Raw genomic sequence first — 19,877 nt, 5'->3', positions numbered from 1 at the left:
AATTTTAGGTAAATACTGCATTTCCCAAACTGCATGGTAACAGATTTTAAAGGGACAAGCAAAACCTTTTTTTTTTGTGAAATATCCATCTTCATTTTACAAGGCTTCTGTAAGTACCACAGGCTGTCAAAAGGTAACCACCTACAAAAGATGCAATGCAACCTCCTTTCGTATGTTAACATAATGCATCTCAGATACTGCTCCCAACAGACTCTACATCTACTTCAGTATTATGATCCTCCTTTCAGATTCTCCTGCTGAAGGTTGATAGATTTCTGAGCATGTTATTTGCTAGTATTCTACAGCTGCAGAAACAGAAGCACCGCCTGAGTGCACTGGGGCAGTGACTGTGGTTGCAGCAAACAAGGTTTCCTGCACAATACCTTATTCAGCTAGCAGGGGGTATATTATCACATTTGTGTTCAAGCTGCTACAAAATTCCAAACAACTTCAAAGGATTAGCTTTATCTTCCCCTGCCATGCCCCCTCTCACACCCTCCTCTCTTCCAACACAAGAGCAAGCAGGAACTCCCCACACCTCCAGGCCATTATTCAAAAAGAAACCACGACCATTACATTACCACCAGTGGCTGTCTTAAACCTCCACAGAAATCTGTGGCTTTCCTAGAACTTTAGTGTAAACAAGAGCATTCAGGAAGGTGTATCATTACTTCTAAGCATACACTGTCAGCTCCATCCAGATGCTGAAACTTTCATTCAGAAAAGTTTAATAACTTCAAAAAAGCAGATTTAGAAGTGCAGGCACTACAGGCGTATGCCTCATTACAGAAAAGAGATCGTCTCCCAGTCAAGCACATTGTGCACATCACATGAGGAAAAGAAAACCAAGAAAAAAAGTCTACAAGGTAGATGTTTTTTAAATTTTATTGATAAGAAAATTTATCAACATTGGTTTTTAGCCTTACAGGAAGTTTATTTGTGTACACATGGCCAGTTTCTGTATTAACATATGGTTCTCTGCTTTCACAGGAGCTTGCAACTTACAATGTGTTATTTTATCCATAATCATTCCTATAGGCTTTTTCTTGGATCCGTGACACCATTCTTCGAGCATAGAAATCCCTGTATTCCTCAGGTAGTTCTTCAAGTGTTTTCAAGGCCCTGTCTAAGATCTGTATAGCTCTAGAGGCTACCATGGGATCTTTATTTCCATAAGTGTCACTCTTATCATAGCACTCAGCAGGAAGGTGCTTCCAGAAGACATTCACTGCCACTCCAAATTCCTCAGAAATTACATTGTGGAACCACAAAGCTGCAGAAAGAAAATGTCTAAAATGAAGACTGGCATCTAGAACTTGTCTGTGACTCATGACAAGTGCCAGAATCACCAAATCTAAATCCAGTTGAGGCTTTTCCTCAACTACTGTGTTGTTTTATTTATGGATACTTTTTCATAAATCTACTAGTATATCACATTGTACCAAATTAATGAACATTTTCAAGACATTTTCATCCATCCACAATTTCAGGCAAACATAATTACTGAAGTAAAGAAATACCCAAACAAGTGGTAAGTGTGTAGGACAAAAGTAAGGCATCTTCCTTGCTCACCTCACCCGTCTTCTTTACTGAAAGGGTTGTGAGGCATTGGAACAGGCTGGCCAGGAAAGTGGTGGAGTCACCATCCCTGGAAGTCTTCAAAAGACGTTTAGATGTAGAGCTTAGGGATATGGTTTAGTGGGGACTGCTAGCGTTAGGTCAGAGGTTGGACTCGATGATCTTGAGGTCTCTTCCAACCTAGAAATTCTGTGATTCTGTGATCTCTATTCTGCATTCACGTATCTGTTTTCACAGAAAGAGTCCCTGACCTTGCACACATTGTCCAAACATTAATGTAAACTACTGGTGTCACTCAAGTCACCCACGCAAGTTACTAATCTCTGGATAGTAAAGTCATGGGGCTTTTCCTTTGAATCATGGGTGTGGTTAAAGATACAAAGACATTTATATTTTACCTCACCTAGTATAGTTCCAGGATAAATTTAGTTTTAATTTTAAGCTAGAAGACAGAATGTTGTGCTTAGACACCAAGAGCTGCAATAAGACATCAGAAGTTTATTCTGAGAAACGAACCAAGAAGTTTGTCAAATTAGCAACTGGGGCTGCATCTATTATCTCCATAATAGCCACATCACTTCTTAAAGATCTCCTTTTTTCAGTGTTAAATATCCCAGAACTCTAACAAACCTAGCACAATTCTCTAAACTTAAAAATCCCTGTACTCCACTAGTTTTTAGAGTGCTGAGTGCATCTAAGTTTGGACCAGCACACCTATTGGCAAAGATAAACGAGTACCTGTATTGCATAGAAGATGTCTGTGAACAATAGATATACCTTTAACTGCAATAACAAGATTTGTTCCAAAGAAAAGAAACACAAATGGCAAGCTCAAAATTAAGTAGCCAGTTCAGTTCTAAGAATCTATTTTAAAATCTTCATGGAAAGCTACTACCTTGTTTACTGGCCTGTTTATACTGCCCAGATAATATGAAAATGAATAGAATTAAGTACCTGCCACAAACACATATCAAATTAAAATCTTAAGTAGGAATAGCTCAATAGCATTGATTCAAATGCCTTCCCCTCATCACCAGAGGTGTCATCTCAACCCAGGAAGCAGATTTAGCAGATTTGTATTTTGTTTGTGCAGAAAAATGATTAGTCTTTCCATTCCTCAGAGGAGATTATAAATGGATGGAAGGTACTAACAAGTCACATGCCTCACAGTTTCTAAGTGAGGGAAGAACAGAAATGGCACTTGACTGAAATTCTGTTATTAGAAAACTTAGATCACAGAAGTAATTTATCTTGTGTTAGGCTAATCAGTACAGTTGGAAAAAAAAATAAACAAGTTTTGCCAAAATCCTTAGATGCTCCTACTTACGACACAACAATGCTTTAGCAATGCCATCCCTAGAAATAACAAGTTGCAAATAAAGCTGTTTAAAAACACACCACAGTCAGGAACTATGTTACATACCTGGAATAAATAACACATCTCCTGCTTCTAGGTAACACTCATAGCGCTTGGCTTTCACAAAAAGTGGGTATTTCTCAAAGTTTGGGTTATCAACATCCAGCACCTCCGATTTAGTACCTAGGAAAGTTTTCAGAAGTAATGAATAGACAGTCCAACTCTTCCAAACAGTAACAAAGCATTTATGCACTGCTGGAAATGTCAGTTCTTGAATACAGTTTAATATTGGGTTATTGTTCTTTAACTCCTCTAAAAGTCTGGCAAATCTGATGGCACTCCTCATTTACTGAAGAGGCATATTCTCCTGTTGTCTGTGTTTCTCCTATAACCACGCTCTTATTAACACTAAAAGACATCTACTCTGACATTTAAAATGTCATTTTAAATCTGGACAGAGCACTGAACTCCAGTTAGGTGGAGAAGACAGAACCAGGTAAAGCTTCAGTGCTCATTTTCAAGTTTCCTAGCTTGCCCCACTACAATTCTTAGCTTTGACTAAAGCAAACTGCATCAGAATAAGGGACCAAATCACTTTTTATGTCAAGTTGTTGGTGATTTTTTCCTGCAGTGCAACACTTTTAAACCGGAAAGCCAACTATGATCACCAAAGTCCAAATGAGATGTACACAGTATACATACCTGATAAATATAAATATGGTACATCTTGAGGACTATACAAAACAACTCGTTTTCTCCCTGTTACTTGGATTAAGAAGTTATCCATTACCTGAAATGAGCATAGTAAAGAAGATGTTAGCCAAAAATTAAGAATGAATACATAGTCTGTTAATAATCTAAAACCAGCGTCAATATAAAAAAGGGCATTAAAACCATCATTAGAATTAGCTAAGAGTTTCCACATAGAGTTAATAAAAATAAATAAAAAAAAAAAAACCTCAAGAATGAGAGTTACTTTTTCTCCTAGCTGTGCATTCTTCACAAATACTCTGCTTGGAAAAAAAATACTTTCCGAAGCTTTACTTTTTTCCTTGTACAGGGATCAAGTTTTTATATCTTAAAACAAACTTACTATGCTTTAGTTAATATAAACCAGCAAAATATATTAGGATTTTTTTTTTCCAATATTAAAAGAATTTTTCCTCAAAAAAAACTTTCCTTATAAATAGGTATTCAGAATTGCACTGTATAATGTTAGAAAACGTTTGTTATTTGGAGCCTACCACACCAAAGTAACAGACTGCCCAAATCATCGTACAATTACCAATGAGACATTTTTCATGAAACAGATCTTTGTCAACAGAAACTTGTAACTTAGTATCTCAATCCCTCAACATCATCTGCAAAATTTTATGCTAATCACATTATTACCTACATCATAATGGGTCCATAGCTGTAATCCTGCTGAGCTGATGCGGAATACACTAGAGAAGAACTGTTCCTTATCAAAATACTCTGGAATCTGAACATCATCTGCCAGAACAGGAAACTGCTTTCTGATATCTGCAACATCCTAAATCAAAAAGGACAAAACTTAGAGCATTATCTGTGCACCCTTAAAATAGGAGAGCACCTTACTAGCACCTTTCCATCATAGGGAACACAGGGCTAGAACATCAGCATTAGCAAATAACTGAAAATAATAATGCTTTTCATTCTTTCAGTGCTGACTTGGTCACCAGTATTAATAAAAATCAGAGAGCTGCTTTCAACCATCACTGCTAGAAATCACACCAAAGAAGTGACTATCAGAAATCCTTTTATATTAGCTTACAACAGCTAGAGAATAGAACAGGTAGCCTGTACTCTTCGGTAATCAGCTAAACTCTTGTAACAGCAACTTTTTGGATGCTTAGGTTTAAATATTCTGACCTAAATGCAGACAGATTCCTAGCCCAAGTGATAATAAATAAGTTTTATGCCTGTACTACACAGACAGTAGATGACAACAGACTTTTAAAAATATTCCTAACAATATTAGAACTGCAATCTCAAGTAACTCACCTTCCTAGCATCTTCACCTACTGATCGCAAGTAGTACTTTTCATCCTGTAGATAATACAGAAATAATTGTTTTGGTTTTAATATGAATTACAAATGCACTTAAAGATTTACATTTTTTCATTAATCTAATTTGAGGTTTTATTAAAATATGATACAAATAGATAACATTCACAAACTCAGCTATTTTGTTATACTGCCTTCACTCTACTGCTCCCTGCTGTTCATCTCAAGAAATGGGAAACATCTATTAACTGGGTAGAAGTGGGAGACTTGTCAGCTGCATAAGCATTGCTTTTAATGTATTCAAAGCAAATGCAGATAACTTAAATTCCTCGTAATGCTGATGCAGAAACACTCTGTCAGTTGGCTTCAAATCTTACAGCATCCTATTTACCATACAAGGTGAAAAGCATGCTTGGTTTCAGAAAGGTTTGCTTGCTAATTAGTTACCTAAAAAATCCACACTTTGAACATCACTGTATAGAGATTGCCTCAAGTTTGCTACTCAAAAGTTATGTTACAATAAATCTGTATTTGCAATTCGATAGCAGATATAATCGAACTCTAAAATATCTTCATGACTTTTTATTACAAAATGCCTAAATTATACACTTATTTTAAAGCAAGGTTTGATTTCTTAATCTGTACTGGAACTTTTTCTCAGGTAAACAGCTTTTGATAACAGGAACAGGACCATTAAGTCAATCGCACTGTAAACATGCAAAACAATTTCTGAGAAGTTACTTTCCCTCAAGTTTTTCCCTTGGCTCCAAGCCACACAAACCAGTTAAATCTAAGATCAAGTGCTTTAGCGCAACAAGACTTAAAATTCTTTTCCTTTTTTCCTCCATATACTGGGAAAACTAATAGAAGGAGCTATGACACTAAGGAAGTTACCTCAGAAAGAAAGTACTCCTTGTGTTTGACTTCAGCTGCTCTTCGTACAAATTCATTAAAAGGCAGAGTTCTGAAATACAAGTATTCAAATTCATACAGTGAATCAATGCAACAACACATGGTCTAAATCATAGGCTTAAAATGCTCTCCTACCATATCTATTCTAACAGAAGATGCAATACAGTTTTTAAAATTTTATTTATTTAACATGGTGATTAAGTGTTTGCAGTGAATGTTGAAGGTAGGACTAAAACAGAAATCCTGTGCTACAAATCTTTCTGCTTTAGTAAATTGCCATATTATAGATTCAAACAGAATCATGTAATTGTTGAGCCTGGAAGGAATCTCTGGAAATATTTCAACATCAAATTAGGTTTTTCATTATCTCCAAGGATGGAGACGTGCCCAAAAATACTTTGACAATTTCTCTTACAGTATGTCATTTGTATGTCATTTTACTGCTCATTTGCAGTGCATTTCTGCAAATCTGTAGAAAACTTCAGTATCAAAAGAACTACTAGGCTAAAGGGAAGCCACTCTGTCCCAAACGGTTTTAGGTATATAAACAGAAGCTGAACTTCAAGATTTTTTTTTTTTTAAATGAACTAACCCTGAGCTGGTGGAAGGGGATGGGGAGCAGGATGTGGCCCTCATTATCCATGAAGAACTGGTTGGTGACCTACTACGGCACTTAGATGTGCACAAGTCGATGGGGCCAGATGGGATCCACCCAAGGGTACTGAGGGAACTGGCAGAGGAGCTGGCCAAGCCGCTGTCCATCATTTATCAACAGTCCTGGCTATCGGGGGAGGTCCCAATCGACTGGCGGCTAGCAAACGTGACGCCCATCTACAAGAAGGGCCGGAGGGCTGACCCAGGAAACTACAGGCCTGTCAGTTTGACCTCAGTGCCAGGAAAGCTCATGGAGCAGATCCTCCTGAGAGTCATCATGCAGCACTTGAAGGGGAAGCAGGCGATCAGGCCCAGTCAGCATGGCTTTATGAAAGGCAGGTCATGCCTGACGAACCTGATCTCCTTCTATGACAGAGTGACGCGCTGGGTGGATGAGGGAAAGGCTGTGGATGTGGTCTACCTTGACTTCAGCAAGGCTTTTGACACCGTCTCCCACAGCATTCTCCTCAAGAAACTGGCTGCTCTTGGCTTGGACTGGCGCACGCTTCGTTGGGTTAGAAACTGGCTGGATAGCCGGGCCCAAAGACTCGTGGTGAATGGAGCCAAGTCCAGTTGGAGGCCAGTCACTAGTGGCGTCCCCCAGGGCTCGGTGCTGGGGCCGGTCCTCTTTAATATCTTCATCGATGATCTGGACGAGGGCATCGAGTGCACCCTCAGTAAGTTCGCAGATGACACCAAGTTAGGTGCGTGTGTCGATCTGCTTGAGGGTAGGAAAGCTCTGCAGGAGGATCTGGATAGGCTGCACCGATGGGCTGAGGTCAACTGCATGAAGTTTAACAAGGCCAAGTGCCGGGTCCTGCACCTGGGGCGCAATAACCCCAAGCAGAGCTACAGGCTGGGAGAGGAATGGTTGGAAAGCTGCCAGGCAGAGAAGGACCTGGGAGTGATGGTGGATAGTCGGCTGAATATGAGCCAAAAAGTAGAGGAAAAAGCTGTGGGTGATATATGTGTTTACTTATGCATATGTATACATATGCATTTTCTTCTATGAATTTATTTATGAGCAGATAAATATTGCCACGTGTAGAGCTATGAAATTTATTCCTGTTTTCTGAACATATCTATACAGCTATATTTGCTACCTCATCTAGGGAGAAGACAGGACTTTTAGTATTTTCTATGATTTCCTTAGAGATTTCTTAGAATTTATTAAACGTTACTTCAGAATATTAAAAAAAAACACACCACACATTATAGCTCATCGCTCTGAAATCAACATTACTATTACATGTTTAAATAAGAGCAATTTTTCATAAGGGCTACAGATTCTGTCCTTAGTTGATAGCTGGGTAGTAAACCAAACACACAAAGTGATACAATTGTTATGAGTGTTGTGAATTCGATGTTATGTTCACTGAAGTTACTATCTCACGTTAAGTGCCACTGAATAACAACTACATTACATATAAATGTCAAGTCTCAGAGCAACCACCAGTTGCCTATGATTAAGGAAAGACTCTCCTCAAGCAAAATTGCTCATGATCCTCTACTTACACCTTCCACCAGAATACAACCTGCATCTCACAGTACTTAGACCAATTCTCTAAACACTTTAAATTTTTTTACAATAATTGAATAAAAAAAAAAAAAAAACAACACTTAAAGTCAACAAGAAAAAAAAACAAACAACAAAATAAACCCCTCTGACTTCAGTTGAACAATTATATCCCGTCCATTTACGGTTTTACTGAGAAAGAGTGAGAGCACAACTCCACAACAGATTAAAGTGATGCATGCTGCTACTGCCCTTGCTATTTATCCTAGTCATTTTATCTCCTACCTGTTCTCCACTAGCAGTTATTTGAGCTAATAGTGAACCTGCTCACAAAGCTAAAACAGAAAGACACGCTTCTGTACCACATCACAATACAGCTGAAGAAGTTCCAAAACCAACACAAAAGCAAAATAGACTGCAGTTACATTTACTTGCATCACTTTAAAGTCATAGAACCCCACACTAAGTCTTCAGCATTGCTCTTCTTTTGATTCTACTTCTCCCTCTATATAAACATAGGGGGCTTACTGTGGAAAGGGTCAAAGCTTCCTGAATTTGTAGTGAGTTAGGTTAAAGTCACTAATTACTAACACCTGCTATAATAAAGCACCATCAAAGCACCTCCACATGGCTGTCTACAAAACTGCTCGAACTAGCACAGCTGATCAACTCACAGTAAGAGATACAACAAGAAACAAAACAGAGCAGGGGAAAGGAAATAGTTATTTGGTACAACCTGATTTCAAAGATTCCAAAGTTCATTGTGCAGTGAGCAGAATATAATATGATTAAATGGTATTTTTCCCCTGAACAATGGGTAACACTCATAGGGACTTGTAGCTTCTTACATGTACAGCACATGCTTCTGCCTTCTTAGAAGTTTAAGAAACTGAACACATCATCTTTCCTCTTCAGAAAAATAACAAGCAACTAAAATAAAGGCATTTACCCTGGAAGAACAATACAACAAGTGAGATTACGTGAACTCTGAAGACAAGTTTCGTCAGCTATGCAAGAGGAATTTCAAGGGAGATCAAGGGTTTATGTGAGTTTTATCAACATTAAAGAGCTGGTGAAAGATATGGTATCCAGTAGCTTGAACATAATGGGAACTGCAAAGGCTAACTTTGAAAGGAGCTTAACTTAATTACTAACATCCCTCTGAAGTGGAATACCATGCCTGTCATATGCCAGCATCCAAAGAGGTTCAGATATACAGTGAATCAGAAACTGACGCTATTCAGTAACATTGAAAAGGCACCATACAATTAAAACAGACTAGCATATCGTCTAATATTAATGCCAAGCACAAATGTCCTACAGGAATGCTCTGTCAAAATCTCTTTACATAACATTTCTCCAAGTCATCATTTTCAAGGTCCTGCTTGTCAGCTTCTTTTATTCAGTATTTATTCATGGCATTGAGATATTTGTGGAACGAACGGTGGGGGAAATCAAGGACAACATTTGGGTATGCTATTGAAAGTTTTCTCAAACTAGCTTCACGTTCTCACCCTCTGCTTGAAACTATGCACTGTATCTCTGGAAGTTAAAAGGCTTTACATATAAAAGATTTTGGACTGAAGTACCTATAAACAAAGTTCTTACTGAGGAAATCCATCTGTGGTACTGCAGAAACATGAATCTTTACTTCTTTAGATCCTTCGGCTTGGCTCAGGTAATCTACTGTCCATTTGGTTATGCAAGAGCCCAGTTCCATTCCTTTCAGCACTACTGGCTTTCTCTAAGGAAGAAAAAAACAACAAACAAAAAAAGGAAACAAAGAATGGTGATTGCATCCAGTGGGGGGGGGGGGGGGGGGGAGGGAAAGAAATGATTTTAAAACTAAATATATGCAAACAACTCGATTGAATATCACAGTCACAACTATTCGCGACTGAACAATGTGGACTGGAATGCTGAGTGTTGAAACAAAAGGCAGGAAGTCACAGAACGGCTTCCCTATTTACTACATCCTCTTCCATAGCATGATAAGGAAGAACATGGAGAGGCAAAGGCAATTTTAACATTTGTTGTATTCTAGGGCCATTGACAAATCTAGCTAGGCTAAGGAACACGTGCAGTCATTCTAGCCTCAGCTAAGCAAAAAATAACTAAGAGACCATTAATTTATGGTATAGGCTGTGAGCTATACTGGTGGTGAATGTCGTCAGAGCTGCTCTTTCCACCTGTGTTAAGCAGGATTGATCAAATGTACACACACACACACACAACAGCAGCCTAACAGAAAGACTTTCAATTGGCATCTCAAAGAAAAAGGAAGCAATGGTGACAAAGGAACAAAAAGCATTTTTTTTTAACCGCTGTTAAATAAAGTCACCAATCACGTGCCAGAGCTTTTCAGCAATTTAGAAGGAATTTGCCTCTCCGCCTACAGGCAGCCCTCTAGAGCCAACAAGGCTTCCCGCAGCAACTGCGAAAGAGGAGGCCGCGTGCAAACAGCCGAGCCCTGACCCGAGCCCCTCTCGGGGCCATACCTGGGGGTAGATGTCCCGCAGGAAGCGCTCCCGGCCCACGCCGCCCAGGCTGGGCACCGCCACCGCCTCCTGCCCCGGCCGCGCCATGCTCGCCGCCGGCCCGGTGCCCGCCGCTTCCCCCAGCGAGGGCCGCCCGGAGCGCAGCACGGCGGCGGAACCGGCGGAGCCGCCTCCGTTTCCCGCTGAGCGCACGGAGCGGCCGCGCTGAGGGACGGGCGGGGCACAGCCGGCGCCATGATGGCGCTGCGCGGCGCCGCCGGGCCCGGGCGCTGGCTGGGGCGGGCGTTCGCTGCTCCGGGGACGGCCCGGGCCCCGCCGGTCGCCGCCGCGGCCCCGGTCCCGGCCTGGAGCTGGGTCCGCCGCCCGGCGGGGCCCCGGCCGCTCGGGCCCGCCGCCCGCTTCGCCAGCACGCAGGGGCGTGGGCCAGAGGCCGAGGGGCCGCGACGGCGAGTGGTGGTGGTGCGGATCAGCAGCCCGCTGGCCTGGCTGCGCAGCCGGTGTTACTACCTGCTCATCCGCCTCTACTTCGACCCCGAGTTCAGCGTCGAGGAGTTCACGCGGGGCGCCAAGCAGGTGAGGGGGCGGGTGGGCTGCCGGCAGCCCCCTCGTCTTGTGCGGGGGCGCCCGGCGGTGGAAGAGGCCTAAAAAACGACGGCCTTGCAGCTCACCTGTTGGGTATGGGCGGCTTTCTGCCTCTGTCCTGAAGCCCCTCGCTGCTGGGGGAAGCCAGGGTGGCTAGAGGCGTGGGTTTTCTCCTCATCTGAGGGGGAATTTGCAGGTTTTATTTTTATTTCTCTAGATCCCAAAGTCATGTGTGCTACTATCCCCTGAAGCAGGATGAAGAAAAACGTTTCTTAACGTTTTAAGGACTTTAAGATGTCATTTTAGCTGTTTTTCTTGTAATATTATGAAGCTCAGGTGGTTGTAGAATTGTTTCATATATCTGCTTCTCCAGGCTTATGAACCTAACAACCACTGTCAACAAAATGCCTCAGTTCTCAAAGCTAGTCATGGAAAACTAGTACTGCTAGCAGTGAAATTTAAGTTATTGTATTTGAAAAATAAATAAATAAATAAATAAATAAATAAACAGATGATGAGAACAATGTTAATATGCTTGAGACCTTTAAAAAAAATACACATTAGTTGCAGCGTGGTGAACTACCTGTTTTACTTTGCTATGTTCTTGTTTATTTTTATTTTAAGGCCTTAAACATGCCATCAGCATTTAACAAGCATAATATTTGCACACACAGAGGTGTTTCTGTATGTAATTATACCTGCAGAATTGATGAAAAAGGGATGTTGCGTTCCTCCAAGGTTTAGGGACTAGACTAAATTTATAAATATTATTTTTTTTAGATATGAGCTTCTGTTTTGACTGACACTGCACTGGGAAAAGGTGCAGGTTGCGGAGGAGAATATTTACAGGGAAAGACATAGTGTCTGAATTACCAGCAGAAAGAAAGAATAAAAACAATTCATAGGTTACTGCATTTTTTTTATTAAGGCATTCGTTTGCCTGCAAAAAGTTTCATGCTCTAAATAAGGTGGAAAAGAAACCTTATGTTTTTATCAGCTAATAGAATAACTTTTTCTTTTTTTAAAAGCTGGAGGGGTCCCATATCAATGTTGACATACTGTGCAAGTAATGAAATATTAAGTCATGGAATATTTAGATAGCCTGTCCTATACTGATGGATTTGTCAGAAAAAATAAGCTAATCTAAAATTCATGTTTTATTTCTCTCTTTTTTTTTTTTTTTTTTAGGCATTTTCTGTTGTTTCACAGCTGCTGTCTCAGCGTAAACTTGATCTGCTAGAGGGACTTGTGTCATCAGAGGTAAGTGTTTCCCGTCTCTAGTTCTGCCAATTGATATTTTCCATTATGAAGCAATGTGTATTCAGCCTGTCAGTATTTACAAGCATTGCCAGTTTGGTTTAATTGGGGAAAAACAGCATAACATTGAATAGGTGATTGTCTTGCAGCTTTTTGTTTAATTTCAAGGCATGAAAATTAATTTTGAGTTACTGTATAGGAAAAAAATAATAATGTCCTTGCCACTAAGCATAGGGACCAATTGCCAAAAAGATTGCTGGTGTACCAGAAGGGATTTGAAAGGTGATGGATTCTGGATTGCAGGTGGATTTGCATACCCCTGTTGGTGTAAGCAGATAGCTGAAACTGTCAGTGTGTGCACCAGAATTCAGATGAAGGAACTAATTCGTGTTCTTCCTTGCTGCCCCAATACATTCCCACCCCAAGCATATCATACAGCTAATTCTTGGTCTCAGCTGGGAGGCCGCAGTCATTAGTCATGGTCACAGGGACATGACTGACCTGGCTAGTTAAATAACAGTGTTGTCTGCGTTCTATCCCTTTGTGAATTCTTAATTGCTGAAGTTCTCTTGGCCTTCCCAGTGGACAGAAGTAGCAGATGCATCAGATTCATGTGGGGGAGATGCCTCAGAAGGAGTCTGCCCTGTTAATGGATGTCAGCTTGGCCTGTTCTATTGGCACTCATGCCTTTGCAACAAAAATTTTGTTACCGTTCTAGTACATCCCCACTGGACAATCTAATCTCCTCTTTAAGCAGAGATAGGAATAAAATGTGAGTAATAATAATAAAATAATGGTTTTGAAAGAGCATCTCCTCTTCCTCTGCTTGTCTTAAATTCTTCAGGTGATTAGGGGTAATATTGCTCCAGAGACTCATAACGTGTGCAGTGGCTGAAGCTCTGAAGCACTACTTCATTGCTTTGTCCAGTGGAATTTATACCTACCATGCACTAGAGCCAATGTCTTCTAGTGAAGATGCCTCTTGCTTCCACATGACCTCTGGATTTGCCTATTTTTCCAAAGGGGCGATTCCAGTTGGGATTAAAAACTGAATACAGGTTAAAAACGTGCTGCATGGCTTCATCCTTCTTGGTGATGCTTCTGTTCAAGTAGTGCACCACACCCTTTCTACTTAGCACAGTTGTGTAGATCTTGGGGTGCTTAAATACTATGGCTGTGAATGTGATGTGCAACTTAAGTCCTAGAGGAATGGTTTTCCAGTCTTTTCTGATTGGCAAATGTCTAAACATTTTCCAGTGGGAATGTGGATCCTGAAATGGCAAAGATAAACTTAGTGGTAATGGAACAGATTTACAAAGAAATTTGTGAGAACTGAGAAATGATTGAATCAAAAGCTAAGAATATCCCATATAGAGAAGTCAGCAGTATGAAGGCAGAGTGTAAGTATGATTGTGGAAGTAAACTTAACTGGTATTTTCTGGGTTTATATGCGTTGCTTTGAAACTTCTGTTTTGACAGTATCTTTTCTAATCATTTTTAAAATATTCTCATTGGTTTGAGTATTAAATGAATCTTGTTTAATATTGTTAATTAGGGCTTGGGAGAGTCTGGTGCTTTTTCACTACCCATGTTGTATGTTATACAATGTTATACAAATGCTATAGCAATAGGTTTCATTTTATTAACTGTAATAGATAAGGTTGCTACTTCAATTTCTTAGTGGAAAAATTGAGTTTTTCTGAATTTAGGTACTTAACGTGCTGAAGGAAAAGATTTCCTTACTCTCTGACAACCACAGGGATGCTTTAGCAGCTGACATTGATGCAATTATGTACACGACAGAAGGAGATATTCGCATTTACTACAACGATGATGGTACGTTTAGAATTCTAAAACATCTCATAGAATCGTAGAATCATAGAATATCCTGAGTTGGAAGGGACCCTTAAGGATCATCAAGTCCAACTCTTGACACCGCACAGGTCTACCCAAAAGTTCAGACCGTGTGACTAAGTGCACAGTCCAACCTCTTAAATTCAGACAGGCTCGGTGCAGTGACCACTTCCCTGGGGAGCCTGTTCCAGTGTGCAACCACCCTCTCTGTGAAGAACCCCCTCCTGACGTCCAGCCTAAATTTCCCCTGCCTCAGCTTAACCCCGTTCCCACGGGTCCTGTCACTGGTGTTAATGGAGAAAAGGTCTCCTGCCTCTCGACACCCCCTTACAAGGAATCTCAGCAATGGGCAGTCTTTTTCCTGGTTTTGCTCACAGCAGGCATTCTCTACAGGGGTGTTTTTGGATCCTTCTCATTCCTTGTTCTTCTGTTTATAGTTCATCTGTATATATAGTTTTCTGATTTCCTTTTAAACTTGTTGTTAGTAATTTACTATTTGTTACTGAGGTACTGTTTTGACTTCTGTAGGTTTTGCTCATTCTTCTTAGCTAATTTCAAGTTTAATTTTTATTTCGTAATCTGAAACCACTCAGACAAATTACTATAAAATTACTATATACAGAAAGCTGTTTGCTTCAGCAGTGAAGATATATCTTCCAGGAATAATAATGAAGTCTGGACAAATATTTTTTTCTCTCTTCATATCTATTCTGCTTTTGTGGAATATGCTTATAGGGCATTGATTTTCTTTATTTAAAGTGATGAATTCAAACAAGTTTCTCTTGTTTACATGCCAGTATTACATGTTCAGTTCTGTCAGGCACAGTTGAGGTGGTTCAAAGTCTACCCATGGGTCTTCCAATAAACGTTTCAAATTCTCAAAGCTAGTGAGCTTTTTTTTCCTGCTTTTGGATATAGAGATTTTTTTTTCCAGTTTGCTCCTAAGTATCAGTTCCTTTACTCACTCTTGTAGTATCAATCATTGGCTTTGGACATCATGATAACCTGTTTTTTTATACAGTTTTATTGTTTACATTCTCAGGCAAAGCTCATAAATTACATATTTCTACTGAGTTTATTTTTATTATTGCTAAACAGCAGGAATATGGTTATAAATGGCTTTATTGTTTATTATTTTATTATACATTCTTTTTGGCTGAAGTCAGTTACCCTTCCTCAGCCTCAGTAGAATATATGCTACACAACAAATATTTCTATTTGACCAAACTGACATCTATGTTATGCTTTATTTCCAACAGGCAGAAAGTTTGTTAGTATCCTGATGCGTTTCTGGTATCTGAATGGAGCTAACCTACCTGATGAAGTACCAGGTGAAACCAAAGTTTTCCAAATTGTGTTTGGAGATGAAAGCACAAAAGAAAAAAGGCATCTTTTAACAGCGAACTATGAGTAAGTCTCCTTGCCCCTTATATGTACATGGGCTAATTGTATGGAAACTAGTTTGGCAACTGAAAACATTCACGCTGTGCCACTGCAGAACTTGGTATGTTTTAGATTGCCTCGTTTCTAAATGAAGCTAGTTCTCATCCTGCTTTCCAGTCTCTATTGTAGGGCCAAACTTTTAAAATACCATTTATAGTCATTATGTTATTGTCTTGCTTCTGAGTTGAGATTAATGGAAACTCGTTCAGGAGGAGCAATATCTGTAGCACTGTGTGAGTCTTCTGATCCTTTCCTGTGCTGCTCCTGCAGCTTTCAGGAAAGAGGCCAATGCAAGTCCTTGGTTCCCATTTCTCGTAGCACAAGTAACAGCAGTGCAGTCAAGTGCTAATAAGTCAAGTGCTGTTGACTTATTCCCTGCACAGAAGTCAGCAGTTAGCTGAAGTAAGTATCCTGTAAACAGGAAATTACTAAGCCAAATGCTTTCTGCAGAAAGAGCAAAACAAGCATCACTTGGTGTTCAGGTAATTAATGCCACTCTGATCTAAGCCCTTAAAGCTCATGTTAGTCGTGTGGATGTATTTTCATCCACAGAGCTACAGACTGGGAGACAGAGCTACAGACTGGGAGAGGAATGGTTGGAGAGCTGCCAGGCAGAGAAGGACCTGGGAGTGATGGTGGATAGTCGGCTGAATATGAGCCAGCAGTGTGCTCAGGTGGCCAAGAAGGCCAACGGCATCCTGGCTTGTATCAGGAACGGTGTGACCAGCAGGGCTAGGGAGGTGATTGTCCCCCTGTACTCGGCTCTGGTGAGGCCGCACCTCGAGTACTGTGTTCAGTTTTGGGCCCCTCGCTACAAGAAGGACATGGAGATGCTTGAGCGGGTTCAGAGAAGGGTGACGAAGCTGGTGAGGGGCCTGGAGAACAAGTCCTACGAGGAGCGGCTGAGGGAGCTGGGCTTGTTCAGTCTGGAGAAGAGGAGGCTCAGGGGCGACCTTATCGCTCTCTACAGGTACCTCAAGGGAGGCTGTAACGAGGTGGGGGTTGGTCTGTTCTCCCACGTGCCTGGTGACAGGACGAGGGGGAATGGGCTTAAGTTGAGCCAGGGGAGTTTTAGGTTAGATGTTAGGAAGAACTTCTTTACTGAAAGGGTTGTGAGGCACTGGAACAGGCTGCCCAGGGAAGTGGTGGAGTCACCATCCCTGGAAGTCTTCAAAAGACGTTTAGATGTAGAGCTTAGGGAAATGGTTTAGTGGGGACTGTTAGTGTTAGGTCAGAGGTTGGACTTGATGATCTTGAGGTCTCTTCCAACCTAGAAAATTCTGTGATTCTGTGATTCATAGGAATCATTATAAATGCCTCTGCTAGTGTACTAATGGCAAATAAATGTGGAAATATCTGCACAGTTTGTGAAATGTACTGAAAATAATTCTCAGAAGTTGGAAAAAGTGAGGATTTTTATGTGAGAAATGCAGTATAATCAGTTACCTCTACACCCATGTTTGAAATGGAGAGGCTGTGGGGGTCTAGACAATGAGAAGCTCAAAAACAAAGGAAATGCTCTGAGGCTACCGGCAATTTTTGCCTGGATGGATTTTCCTGGATTCATCCATTACCCAATTTCAGCATCTTCTGTGCAATTGGAGGCTTCTGAGGTTACTGCTTACCTCAAGATCCTGACTTTAAGGCCTAAAGTATCTGTTCCTAATTCCCAGCAGAGCAGTCGTTGCAGGTAGATAATACTTCTATCTACTATGCTGACCTAAACTTAAACTAGCAAAGATACCTCAAGCTTTGGAAGCCTAGTAATAAGTATTAGGATGTCTGGAGAAGACAGTTTTGAGGAGTGGATTGACATATAATAGTAAAGCAATGATGTTAGAGCACTCTTGTTCACAACATGCATGTTACTTGGGATTGCGAATACTCAGCTTGAAGCTCAGACTTACCATTAGATGACAAGCAGTCAAAATTGACATGCTCAGGGAAGAAGGCATTAATGACTACAAAAGGAAGATATGAGATTCTTTGAAAATAGGGGCTGAATGTCCTCATTTTCCTGTCAACTGTGGAATTTACTCTTAGGTTCAGTACTATTACTAGCCGGATCTCTGATGTGTTTCTGAAAATGTATTACTTTATTAGTATTTAAAGTATAATTCAGTGAAAATGATTTTTTAAGGTGGAATGCCTAGCACATGATTTTGCTTTATAAAGCAGTTTGCATCTTACAAAATCAAAACCCTTTATTTAGAGATGAGCTGCTACAAAGCTATAGTCTTGGTTACTGGTATGAAAGCTGAGTGCTGTTTTGATATCAGGGTCTTTACTGTTGATGCTTGATCCTGTCTGAGACCTGAACTAAAACACCGAAGTTAGTGCACTTTGTTTCTTGCTAAAGAATTAATTTTGATCTTTCATTTTGAGGCATAAGCATCCAAGTCTAAAGAGCTTTCACAGAAATAACATTGAAGTAAAATATTTCTTCATGATTTCTTGTTGCTGTTACTATCTCTTCAGGGATTAAGTAAATTTTAATAACTCTTCACTTACTATGTTGCCTTTTCCAGGTTCCAAAGGGAATTTACAGAAGGAGCAAAACCGGACTGGACAATTACAAGGATTGAGCATCCAAGGCTATTAGAATAAATACCTTCTACAGTGTCTTTACATTATGACCATTATTAATTATAAATATTCTGATTTAACAAATATCAGACATTTTTGGTGTCTTTTTTGCTCTTCCCCCAAAAGAGAAAAATAAATTAGAAACAGTTTTGGGAAATGAAATATATGAAATTTACGCTATGCTGAAGAATTACAATGAAGCCTTTTCCCTGGAACAGGCTGGTACAGGTTTAATTGGTACTATTGCTCATTCAAGGCACGCTTTCCTCATAGATGGTGCATTTTCACGTGGGCCAGTATCATGGGTATGCTGACTTATGTTCTGAGACAAAATGGTACTACATGAAGATAAACAGCACTTTCATGGCTAATGGCCCTTCCAAGTTATTTTCATGTATTTTTTTTCCCTATGGACTTTACAGTATGTAACTGAATGATATGCAAGATGAGCTAGAGGTAGATGGACTTCTTAGATTGTCTAGCTTCAACAGTTTTGAAGTAATTTTACTCTTGAATGTATTTTAGATTAAGAAACTTAGAGCTGTTATTAATGTTCGGTTCAAAACTGGAATAAGAAAAAAAAATTAACAATGCACTGGGAAAATAGATTAGAGTTTTTTTGATAATAAAAATATCATTCCTTTCAATTCATTAACATGCAGACAATCCCAAGTTCAGAGGTTTATGATAGAATAATCGGTCTAAAACCTAAATTTAGAGGACCTGTCAGTGTAGCTAAATTAAGTCCTCTGTTGGAAATGCTTGTAGAAGAGACAAGCAAATCGTTACAATTGGATTTTGCAAATTGGCAATTTCTGAGTTCTCATGTTATCTGTTTGTGGAATGCAATTCCTGGTCTTCACAGCTTGAGATTTTTATATGCAGTTCAACAAGAGTTCATAACAGTTTTCATATTCCTCGTTTCAGCTTTAATGATAAAGCTAACTTTCTACCCAGGCATGTTTTAGAGATCTGTTCAGTGCTTTAAAAATGTAAGGTATAATTAGTGTGATTCACAGTAAACAAAGTTTCAGAGTTCAGTTCCGTTGATGGAATATCTTAATGGCGAGAACATTTAAAGCTTATCAGTAAGTTTTCATGTTAAATACTGACAAGGTAGTAACAGTATTTTGCTCTTAGCAGCAGCAACCTAACTTTATAATGGAGAATTTTAATTTAGCATCTGGACAACATTAAGTATTGACAACCTTGTCTTCAGGGGAGAAACACAATCCTGTGTTAAAATTGCATATAATTGTTTTGTATGTGGTCAATCTAGAAGTTCAAAGCAAACTGAAAATTGTTTATTCTGTGGCAATTTGCTAGAGCGATGCTAAGTGGTAACATGTCCAGTTAGGCCAGCCAATGGTGTGGTGTGAGGAGATGCAATCTTCAGCTCTACTTAACATAGTCACAGGAGAAATAAGCAGAACAGTAGTGAAGGGTGCAGGTGCAATTTTAAAAAGTCATTTTTATGGAGCAAAAGAAGACAAAACTGTTTTCAGTGAAACAATCTGTATTCAGGAGTCTCTGCTTTTCGCATTAAAGAGTTTATCTAGAAGTTCTGGTATATCTCTTTGAATTGGATTATTTTATTTATATCTTTAATTTG

At 39.9% G+C, this 19,877-nt stretch overlaps 2 protein-coding genes across 2 annotated transcripts; one reads left to right on the top strand and one right to left on the bottom strand.

The window, feature by feature from the left end:
• Positions 1-872: 872 nt before the first annotated feature.
• TYW5 (tRNA-yW synthesizing protein 5) lies at positions 873-10,671 on the bottom strand. The gene is made up of 8 exons (XM_032190053.1): positions 10,544-10,671; positions 9,635-9,789; positions 5,858-5,927; positions 4,961-5,005; positions 4,332-4,469; positions 3,638-3,725; positions 3,002-3,118; positions 873-1,273 (listed from the first exon to the last, which is right to left on the bottom strand). Exons 1-8 carry the CDS (start codon positions 10,628-10,630, stop codon positions 1,017-1,019), a joined length of 957 nt encoding a protein of 318 aa, XP_032045944.1. The 5' UTR covers positions 10,631-10,671; the 3' UTR covers positions 873-1,016.
• A 109-nt stretch (positions 10,672-10,780) lies between these two features.
• On the top strand, positions 10,781-18,356 carry MAIP1 (matrix AAA peptidase interacting protein 1). The gene is made up of 5 exons (XM_032190054.1): positions 10,781-11,116; positions 12,314-12,385; positions 14,092-14,218; positions 15,496-15,646; positions 18,208-18,356. The coding sequence occupies exons 1-5, from the start codon at positions 10,781-10,783 to the stop codon at positions 18,284-18,286; spliced, it is 765 nt and encodes a 254-aa protein (XP_032045945.1). The 3' UTR covers positions 18,287-18,356.
• Positions 18,357-19,877: the final 1,521 nt, after the last annotated feature.

Source organism: Aythya fuligula, chromosome 6 (genome assembly GCF_009819795.1).
Source record: "Aythya fuligula isolate bAytFul2 chromosome 6, bAytFul2.pri, whole genome shotgun sequence".
NCBI lineage: Eukaryota > Metazoa > Chordata > Aves > Anseriformes > Anatidae > Aythya > Aythya fuligula.
Note: the sequence above shows the minus strand (reverse complement) of the source record. Positions and strands in the feature narration are given on the sequence as shown.

Excerpts from the sequence above, each read along its gene's own strand:
- TYW5 (XM_032190053.1), bottom strand. The coding sequence starts at position 10,630 with ATGGCGCGGCCGGGGCAGGAGGCGGTGGCGGTGCCCAGCCTGGGCGGC. Across the intron at positions 9,790-10,543 it reads TGCGGGACATCTACCCCCAG|AGAAAGCCAGTAGTGCTGAA; the intron begins GTATGGCCCCGA and ends TTTCTTCCTTAG. Across the intron at positions 3,119-3,637 it reads ACCATATTTATATTTATCAG|GTACTAAATCGGAGGTGCTG; the intron begins GTATGTATACTG and ends AAACTTTCCTAG.
- MAIP1 (XM_032190054.1), top strand. The coding sequence starts at position 10,781 with ATGGCGCTGCGCGGCGCCGCCGGGCCCGGGCGCTGGCTGGGGCGGGCG. Across the intron at positions 11,117-12,313 it reads TCACGCGGGGCGCCAAGCAG|GCATTTTCTGTTGTTTCACA; the intron begins GTGAGGGGGCGG and ends TTTTTTTTTTAG. Across the intron at positions 14,219-15,495 it reads CATTTACTACAACGATGATG|GCAGAAAGTTTGTTAGTATC; the intron begins GTACGTTTAGAA and ends TATTTCCAACAG.